The sequence below is a fragment of the Haliotis rufescens genome, unplaced genomic scaffold, assembly GCF_023055435.1.
Source record: "Haliotis rufescens isolate VD_foot unplaced genomic scaffold, xgHalRufe1.0.p SCAF_2, whole genome shotgun sequence".
NCBI classification, from domain to species: Eukaryota; Metazoa; Mollusca; class Gastropoda; order Lepetellida; family Haliotidae; genus Haliotis; species Haliotis rufescens.
In genome coordinates this window covers 43,843,460-43,854,135 of record NW_025963890.1, presented here as the reverse complement: position 1 = coordinate 43,854,135, position 10,676 = coordinate 43,843,460, and the positions used below count along the sequence as shown (strand labels likewise).

At 43.6% G+C, this 10,676-nt stretch overlaps 1 protein-coding gene across 1 annotated transcript; it reads right to left on the bottom strand.

Annotated features, from left to right (window-relative positions):
* Positions 1-285: 285 nt before the first annotated feature.
* Positions 286-6,233, bottom strand: LOC124153045 (ecto-ADP-ribosyltransferase 5-like). Its single transcript, XM_046526155.1, has 4 exons — positions 6,149-6,233; positions 5,795-5,848; positions 2,738-2,763; positions 286-1,315 (listed from the first exon to the last, which is right to left on the bottom strand). The coding sequence occupies exons 2-4, from the start codon at positions 5,826-5,828 to the stop codon at positions 509-511; spliced, it is 867 nt and encodes a 288-aa protein (XP_046382111.1). The 5' UTR covers positions 5,829-5,848; positions 6,149-6,233; the 3' UTR covers positions 286-508.
* Positions 6,234-10,676: the final 4,443 nt, after the last annotated feature.

Below are 10,676 nucleotides of genomic sequence, written 5' to 3'. Positions count from 1 at the left end.
GAGCATTTACAACTGACAGTTATCTCCAACTGCACACCTGGAATTGCGTCACTGAATCAAGTTATCTAAAGTACCGTATTCGACGTAATAAGAGCCCCGCTCTAATAAGCGCCCATGGCGATATTTGCTTATATGTTGGCCAGTGAACAATCCCAATCAGCACCCCTTCCGATTGATAAATGTACACAAGCCTTATTTATTCGTGTATAATACGCACTCGTGGATTATATCACCCTTTATTATGGGCAATTAAATTCTTGAAAAATATCTGTCGTATGTAAACATTTCAGGCTGTTTAGCATAAACCACGAAATGTACGACCTTTCAACTCACAATAATATTCTAATAAGCGCTCCCTCTTTCTAATTTTGAGAGCGCCCTGGGCGCTTATTACGTTGAATACGGTATGTTTTCCAGGTGGAAATTTGCATTAACAACACATATAGCCAGTCCCGCCTAAGCATGATCTACGAAATATTGGACGAAGACTCCTTACAGAACGAATATATCAAGGACATATATATATAGCACCTACAGTAAGTATGAGCAATGCTACAACAACGGGGAATATTCCCAAGTCTTGATAGGCTATGCTGAAAATCTCCTCCGCTGATTGTCTACAACACTGGCATCCTGTCTGTGGACTCTTTCTGCCACACGTCTCCCCAATGCTAGTTAGTTCAATAACCGGACCTTTGGCATCTTTTGCAACTTTGGTAATTTTAAAAGATTCATACGGTGGAATTAGGATCTCAGCTTCGTCGGGATAAAGAGACAACTTTGTTATAGCTGCCCCGAAACCAACACCCTTCAACACAAATAACGCCCCACCATCTTTGCGGATTCTGTTTGCTATTCTGAGATTATATACGGCTGAGGTAAATCCTGCAAGTTGTACTTTGTCTCCTTGGCTTAAGTGCTGATAGGAATTTTGGTCACCTCTGTACAAAACACGAGGGAGCGTTTGTGACACACGTAACCTTTCTAATGCGCTGATAACATGGTAATGAAGGACTTGATGGGGTATGTCATATTTGTGTCGAATACCATCTCTTAAAACCATGTTGAATTCCCCATTCACTGAAGTGGATGTATACACCATGACAGCCAAAGATTCCTCATCTGTCAAGCCGTATGACCTCCCTCTGGTTCTGACGCGTTCTCGCTTCTCTTCTGACGCGTCAAGGTAAGCCTCTTGGAAAATGGCATTCGTATTGATAACGTCTATCAGATTCGTTTTCTGTCTTTGGTAATCTTCCCTTGTGATTGAGGCGTTGATGCTATTGCCCAAGGCTAGTAACTGGTATACCTTTCCCTGGAATTATATGTAATGATTTCCACTAATTTAAGTAATTTAAAAATAACATGAATAACTGACACATAGAATGTTTGCCAAATTCAGATAACCGAACACATTACCTGTAATCAAAAACATAATTTGGATAGTTTAATGACTTAATAAAAATGTTACAGCCAAGTTTGTCAAATTATGCATTTTTCCTTCAATTAATGCAATTTTGACCCCCTGAAACTTCACGCACACACTTGCAAGCTTACTACCCAATGAAAATTGTGTACAGATACGTCCTTTATGCAATAGAAAAGGTTTAAGGTATACAGGAAAATGTGGGAGCGAAAATCTAAACTAAGCCTCTTTTCCGCTGATTGCCAACTGACTAGAACTGTTAAACAAATGATAGACTGTGTTCGGAAATGTGCCCATTTTCTGAGCTCAAGGCCGTTCAGTTCACTAATGTTTGCATCCCCGTGTGTGTCATTAGTAGGGTAGCCTAGTGGTCAGCGTTGGCTCGTCACACATAAGGCCTGTGTTTGATTCCCAATATATGTAATTTGTGGGAAACCCATTCTTGGTATATTCAGACTGTAATGAAACTGAAAGCTGTCCTGATCACCTATAATTCACACTCACTGTCCAGGTGCATGTGTGCGTATAGACATCAGTGCTACAAACAGTTATCAATAACGCGTTCGTTGTATATTGTCGTAACTGCGTTAGGGCGTCCAGGGGGACCTTCTACAGTTACCTAAACGTATTGTTTTTCCGTGTCGTCATGGTCAGTTAAGCCATACCTTTACAGCTTGCCTGGTCAGCATCGGGTCATCAAAGTCAAGGAGTGATTGGTCTATCAACGCGTACTCCGAATTGTCTCCATCAGCAGTCATACTCGCATCCTAAAGAAACGCAACCCCAGGCTTTATGCTCACATTAGTTTTACTGTCTCTTCAGTCCGTCTGTCAATACAGGATCAAACCGACCAGGCTCGTCACTGAGTGGGGAACTTAGAACGATCGGAGTTCCACTCGATCGACTTCAAAGCCGCACTCTCCTCTCCTAATGTTGACGGTATCATTTTACAGTGTTCGGGCCTGGCCTGTCTTTGTCATATGTCCGCATATATCAGTTTTATTGGTTAAGAACAATATCAGACCATGAACTCGTGTTTGTGTCGTGATCGGGAAACCACTAGAACCAACTAACCGATTACACATGTCTATTGATTAATTGGTGACAACAACTCCGAAGCTATTCCTAAATATCGTGTATCTGTCATCGCCCTCTTGATTTCCTGCTTGTTTGCGCCAAATTGGCGGCACTTTGTCTTCCTTTTGTTTAAGCTATAACCATCAATTTAAAGGGTGACTTTGTTATAATTTCCTAAGGTTTTGGGAATGCACTTTTACCTTATAACAATATGTTTTAAAGCCGACTACTTACACTGCTCAAATTCCAAAGTAATCCAACTGAAAGACAAAAACATTATGAATTTAAAACCACTCGTTATGTGTCATGCAACCGCATTTGTAGTTAGTATTCTGATATGGTCCAGTTAGAATAATACGAATTATCAAATGAATAATATTAATTGTCAATACAAGAGAATAACTAATCTAGATTATCCACCTTAAGATATTCAATCTGGCGTAAAGGACAAATAGCTGTGAAGGCTATATGAATGGACCACGGAAAATGAGTGGTGACACCAGGGGTTCTCGAAAAGGGTAAGCATATGCTGCCCTACAGGTAACATCCGCCATGCAAACAATTTGCACAAAGAAGTAGGTTCCTATTGCCTGACGCAGCACAGCAGTACCCCTGCCCCATGACGGCGGCCTGGAAACACATCAGACAACCAGGCGACAACACAGCACAGCAGTACCCCTGCCACACGACGGCGGCCTGGAAACACATCAGACAACCAGGCGACAACACAGCAGTACCCCTGCCACACGACGGCGGCCTGGAAACACAGCAGACAACCAGGCGACAACACAACAGTACCCCTGCCACACGACGGCGGCCTGGAAACACATCAGACAACCAGGCGACAACACAGCACAGCAGTACCCCTGCCCCATGACGGCGGCCTGGAAACACATCAGACAACCAGGCGACAACACAGCACAGCAGTACCCCTGCCCCATGACGGCGGCCTGGAAACACATCAGACAACCAGGCGACAACACAGCAGTACCCCTGCCACACGACAACCCCATGACGGCGGCCTGGAAACACATCAGACAACCAGGCGACAACACAGCACAGCAGTACCCCTGCCACACGACGGCGGCCTGGAAACACATCAGACAACCAGGCGACAACACAACACAGCAGTACCCCTGCCACACGACAACCCCATGACGGCGGCCTGGAAACACATCAGACAACCAGGCGACAACACAGCACAGCAGTACCCCTGCCACACGACGGCGGCCTGGAAACATATCAGACAACCAGGCGACAACACAACACAGCAGTACCCCTGCCACACGACGGCGGCCTGGAAACACATCAGACAACCAGGCGACAACACAGCAGTACCCCTGCCACACGACGGCGGCCTGGAAACACAGCAGACAACCAGGCGACAACACAACACAGCAGTACCCCTGCCACATGACGGCGGCCTGGAAACACATCAGACAACCAGGCGACAACACAACACAGCAGTACCCCTGCCACACGACGGCGGCCTGGAAACACATCAGACAACCAGGCGACAACACAGCAGTACCCCTGCCACATGACGGCGGCCTGGAAACACATCAGACAACCAGGCGACAACACAACACAGCAGTACCCCTGCCACATGACGGCGGCCTGGAAACACATCAGACAACCAGGCGACAACACAGCACCCTTTATTATGCCTTAAAGTGAGATTGACCAATCAGAAGGCAGAACTACTGACCCCATATGAGCCCCTATACCGTCAGTATAAATCAAAGATGGCTATTCCTGACCTAATATGAGAAGACTCCGTCAGTAACAGCTATTTTGGATTTTCAAACAGCCGCCTCACATATTTCACATGAAAAGTCTGGTACAGAAAATCATTATTCGACACTGTTTTGTGTTTTGATTTTAATTAATTGTGATGCGCAAAGAAAATCATTTTCAAAGAATCGACCTTCGTGACTTTATTTATAAAAGATACAGAAAAAAAATCCTACAACGGAGGTCACTGAGTTACAAATAGTAACGTCAAAGAACATAATATAGGATGACGTCACAAACAAAAAAATGTGACGTCAATGACGTCACATAGCAATAGAATAAACAGCAGCCCGTCGTTACGGTAAAGCGGACTGCTGTCAAATTAGGAGCCCTCAGATTTCTGATAATATGCGGGCATTTGCATGATAATTCTATCCATTTTAGTTATAATACTTTAAACGTTCACATTGTGCGCATTATATATTTCATTGTTAACGTTTATGCTAACATTAAAGAGTTGTATCGGAAACATATGTACTGTTCCTGTCGTTTATACCGGTTATAAGTGTTAGGTTTTCATTTTGACATGACATGTGCGACCAAGATACCCAATAGTGAAATTTGTTTGGCATAATAAATTCGTTATGGCGTCTTTAGTTGTTGTCCTAAGCCTGACTAGTCCATGTAGCAGTTTGAGTAGTTCATTGCAAGTGAATTTGATCTATTGAGGCCACTTTTATTTTAATGACAGCCAGTTGAACATGATAGGGGTCCAAGTGGACACAGAAATGGAACAGAACGAGTACCGAGCATTCATCAAGTCTTTGACTTTAGAGAGAAATACTCCCATGACCGCATGTCAGAAGTGTATTGTGATAAGTGCCCCAGCTATTCCACACGTTTAAGCTGGAAGAACACGCCTTGATGATGACCCGAGGTCTGGACGTCCCTCAACTTCCATCAATGAAGTTTCAATCATTGAGGTAAATATACCCTTATACTGTCAGATTGACGTATTGCCATTGCTGAACTTGAGGAAAAACCAAGGTCTAAACCATGGATCCCATGAAACTTTTTTCATGAACATTTGCATATAAATAATCACTCACTCATTAATTCTACATAATCGATTTTCCATTCTATTACATGATCATAAGACCGCCTCCGTGGTCTAGTGGTAGAGCGTCCGCCCGGATAACGGAAGGTCCGGGGTTCGATCCCCGGCCGCGTCATACCAAATGACGTTAAAAGATGGTACTTGTTGTTACCCTGTCTGGCGCTCGGTATAGGACCGGTATAAACGACAGGACCAGTACATATGATTCCGATACAACGCTTAAATTGTTAACATAAACTTTAACAATGGAATATATAGGATATAACAAGGACTGGTCGGCTCGGAGTCAGTATACTGTTTCTGAGTAGGGTATTCATGTTAAACTGCGGCATGGTATCTCAGTGTGCTAGCACTATAAATCGGCATCAGTCCGGACTAGTACAAGCAGCCACACACACACACGTGCATGCACGTCGCTATATATCATCATCAACACTTACCTGTCAATATTAAAAGCAGTCGCGCTTGGCCCATTGTTGTAAAAGTTTTAACACCTGAAGCGAAACCAGATTACATGTATAGCCTGACGTATATCAACGCTGACGTTTTGAAGACAGCTTAAATCATACTTGAAGTAAGTTTGCGTCAAAAAAGCTTGAAGCAATATAATAATTTCAATAACACTTTGTTGGGGACCCTTATACATATAACGCTTCTATGACATCTTGTCCAGTCGGTCAAAAAGACAAATATAAAAAACACATTTTACATTTGAGGCAGTTAATTATACAGCTATGATATGGACAAACAGTGTTTGCTTGTCATATGTGATGATTCCTTCGTAACAAACTTACGTGCAGGGTCTTAACAGTCCGACGTTCCAGTCCAATATGACACCAACACATTCCTTACCTATGAAATAGCCTCCCAAACCTCATGGCGTGTCATGGTTAAATATAAACTCAATTCCTTAGAATCAGCCACATAAATAGACATCAGGACGATCGCTGAATATGTAGATTTGAACCTGCCATAATCCGCATATAAATGCATGAAGTTCACAACAACCACTCCGAAGAAAATACGAAAATGAAAATAACGTCCTGGAACATATAGAATATTAATCGAATTGTGTCGACTTTCGACGTTGTGGTCGAATCATGGTCACGCTTGTCTGGTTACCAACATTGGTAGACAGTATAAACCTGGCTTAGTGCCAACAACGTAAACTTGTAACAGGCATGTGTTGGAAGTAAATTATTACAAAGCATTCTCGCATGGAATGTTGCGGTTATTATAAGGGTAACGCTATTTTTCGTGACACTGTCATTTGCAGAAGCCCGAGGTCCTCGATTAACTGCCCTACGAAGGAGGGCAGTTGAAAAGACCGAGGGTTCCTGCAAATGATAATGCCCTGAAAATTAGCGTTAGCGTTATTATAGCTAAAAATGGATGGAAAACATTTACTGCAATCAACATGAATGTCACTGACCCACTTTTACAAATATGGAAACGTCATAGAACAAGCCAGATGACGTCACTATTAAAAGTAACGACACCTTTCCTTATCCTATGACGTCACCTAACAACGGGCGTAATAATGGTCCGTCGTCACGCAATATGAGGGCATTATCAAGTTACAGTGTCCCGCTCATTTTTGTTATAACAAGCGGGCGGTTTAATAATAATTCTATCCATTTGAGCTATAAATGACACTAAACTACAACTACATCTTACTCAAATCTCATTCATTCTGTTGAAACACACTTGAGATCGACCTCGTCCATAGGCTCCGTTGTTGTCCAGTAGCACGCAGGTCCCAGTACAGCATGCGTTCTGTGAGAGATGGTCAATGAAGACAGCAAGGCTACATGTCTAATTCTAAAGACACTGTGAAACAAGTAGTGTTCCTGTGACAAATACAACTAGCTGTCATCATACGATTATATATACATCATTCATTATAACACATGTCATATTTGGGATAACACTTTCTTTGTAAAGTACAGATTCCAGTACTTATTTGGGTTGAGTCCCATCCGGATTCGAATCGACACTTACTCTCCAGCACACAACGTCAGCGATCAAACCAACTCAGCCACCGAAGCTTCCACCAAAAATGAAAGTCCGGCAAATGGTGGTCTAGCTTTGGTAGCTGACTTGTGTCATTTCTAATTAAACTAATTAAACGCCATGTGAATGGCCCTTGCAATTACACACTCATAGCGCGTGTCTGTGTGCCGGTGTGTCTGTGTGTGTGTGCGTGTGTATGTGTGTGCCTGTTTGTATGTGTGCGTGCGTGTGTGTGTGTGTGTGTGTGTGTGTGCATGCGCGTGCGCGTTCGTGTGTGTGTGTGTGTGTGTGCGTGCGTGCGTGCGTGCGTGTTTGTGCGTGTATGTGTGTGTATGTGTGTGTATGTATGTGACCGCGTGTTTTAAAGGTCGCATAGACTTACTTTACTTGGTACCTAACCATAACGTTAGGAACATGTAATTGTGTTCCTATTGACTACGGTCACAACATAGTTTTACCTTGAAAAAGCCAGCCTATACATAAATATATGTTCGACCTAGTTTAGTGAATCAGGCTCTTTAGCGCTACAGGGCGAGTGGGTTGAAACTGTGTTATCTACTTCCTTGTTGCTCACTATACACCTCGCTGACTTCATTGGGGTGGAGTTTGCACTGGCTGAAAACACCGTTATAGTTAGAAGGAAGGATTATGTTACATATACTTTACTTAAAGTTTTGTAATACACACATTAAACGGCGATCAGTGAATCATTAGTGACTTAGCCATTCACTTCTAGTCCTTCTAGTCCCTATGCCTTATCTCACTCGGATGAACACGACGGAGACCAAAGGCCATCCAGATGATAAACTCGTATAATACTAATTACCACAACCAGAATAAATATATAGTTACCGGAAATATCCTTGCGGCTGAGAGTTACTGATCCTTACTAGTAAACAGTCTGAATGTGTTAATTGCATGCTTATGGGCCGTATTTGAAGCAAATACACAACCTGGAAGAATATTCCTGCAGGCTTCAACCTGTCTAGGTATTCTCTGTTAGCGTGCTGTCATCAGACATATCCAATCGTGATGGTCATTGTGGCAATGCAAGGGGATTATTCTCCTGCCTTTGTTACTGTTGAGAGGTGGGCAGTGGGGTTCAAGAGGAGAGGACGAGAGAGTCGTGAAGTGGGTAGTGGAGTTCAAGAGGAGCGGGCGAGAGAGTCTCGAAGTGGGCAGTGGAGTTCAAAAGGAGAGAGCGACTGAGTCTCGAAGTGGGCAGTGGAGTTCAAGAGGAGGGGACGAGAGAGTCTCGAAGTGGGCAGTGGAGTTCAAGAGGAGAGGACGAGAGAGTCTCGAAGTGGGCAGTGGAGTTCAAGAGGAGGGGACGAGAGAGTCTCGAAGTGGGCAGTGGAGTTCAAGAGGAGAGGACGAGAGAGTCTCGAAGTGGGCAGTGGAGTTCAAGAGGAGAGGCCGAGAGAGTCTCTAAGTGGGCAGTGGAGTTCAAGAGGAGAGGACGAGAGAGTGTCGAAGTGGGCAATGGAGTTCAAGAGGAGGGGACTAGAGAGTCTCGAAGTGGGCAGTGGAGTTCAAGAGGAGAGGACGAGAGAGTCTCGAAGTGGACAGTGGAGTTCAAGAGGAGGGGACGAGAGAGTCTCGAAGTGGGCAGTGGAGTTCAAGAAGAGGGGACGACTGAGTCTCGAAGGTGATCCAAGATCAGGGAGTCCTCCAACTGCCAACTCTAAGGACACTTTTGAAAACATACATATCATAATAGATGATCGCCGACTCGCCACATAGCCAATAAAGTTGGCTTCTCTCATGAGAAAGTTGAGAACATTATGAGGAATTAATTGGGCATGACAAAACGGTGTCGGCTTGAAGAGTCTAAAATCTAAACTTGAGGTAATTTTGTGACTGGACAATTCGGTTCTGGTCACGGGTTGAGCACTCAAGTTAATTCGACAGTTCGGCGAGACATATTTATATACTGCCACTGTTGAATAATTGAACAAATCTAGCAAATGTATAAATAAATGATATCAGGTATATCTGTTTGACATGCGATTTATCATCAAAACTGGCTCCCACAGGAGATATCGCTTGGATGAGATACCGCTTGCAATGAAATTACATCACAATGCCTTGCAGACCATTGTGACGTCACTGGTTACCATGGGTAGAAATGGTCTTTAGCAACCCATGCTTGCCGTAAAAGGCGACTATGCTTGACGTAAGAGGTGACTAACGGGATCGGGTGGTAGGGTTCTTTGACTTGGTTGATGCATGTCATCGTATCCCATGCATCCCAATTGCGGGGATCGATGCTCATGATGTCAATCACTGGGTTGTCTGGTCCAGACTATTTACAGACCGCCGTCATATAGCTGGAATATTGATGAGTGCAAACAAAACATCAGGTGGCTGACAGAGTCGAGGTTGTTGGGATTCGTCGGGTTTTGCGGTCTGCAGAGTTGTCAGGTCAGAGAGCCTGCGATCCAGGTCCCTATGTTTATTATCACTCGAGTTATCACGACGGTGACCAAAGGCCATCCTGGTGACCCACAGCTTCAACTACGGACTGCTTTCTCCGGACAGGTGTTTGAAGAAGACAGCGTGGCACTTTTCGGAAATGTTATTGACCCTACAGGTTCCACTACACCAAATCTGAACCAGTTGTGACTGTGCCGTTTTCGCAGGGAGCCTCCAGAATCTGCAGTCTGTGATTGGATGATATTGTGTAAGATGTTTATGTCTCGTAAATGTACATCCATCCAGTAATTAAAAGAGACCATGTTTTTTTCTATTTTTAGTAAAGTCTTTTTTAACATGATGATTTATGCTGAATGTGACCACAAATATGTTCACGTAGGTTACATTAGGTGCGGAACTGGGGGTTGTATGTTTAGCTTCCTGTACTCAGTACTTCCTAAAGCCCACCTCATGCTTTTTGAACTGGCCCTATGTTAGAATTTATATTTCACACTTAAAAAATGAAGCAAAACATGCCAACACTAGTAGTACTGTTTATTGAGTCAAGTACAGTTTGGTCCCAAGCTAACTTTTATCCCAAGGTTTTGCTCCCAATTGATGTTGGTTAGTGATATTTCATAGTAGATATAAACTTGATTATGCATTTTGCAGTACGTACACTTTTTACTTGGATTGATGCACTTCATGGTCACGTCAGGTTTGCAGAGTAGCTACCCTTAGCCGTTGCAGGATCCTCCAACTCAAATATCAGATTGTTCAAACAATGCCGTTGTTCTAGTTCTTGTAGGAATGACCAAGTTTTAACTTTCAACGAGCTGCCTCCCGGCCCGTGGGCCAGTTTAAGCGGATACTCCTTGACATGACTGAAGTATT

Bases quoted from the DNA above. Each gene is read 5' to 3' on its own strand.
- LOC124153045 (XM_046526155.1), bottom strand. From the start codon at position 5,828: ATGGGCCAAGCGCGACTGCTTTTAATATTGACAG. The intron at 2,764-5,794 runs GTAAGTGTTGAT...TTTGTCTTTCAG, and splicing joins ACTGCTTTTAATATTGACAG to TTGGATTACTTTGGAATTTG. The intron at 1,316-2,737 runs GTAAGTAGTCGG...ATATAATTCCAG, and splicing joins TACTTTGGAATTTGAGCAGT to GGAAAGGTATACCAGTTACT.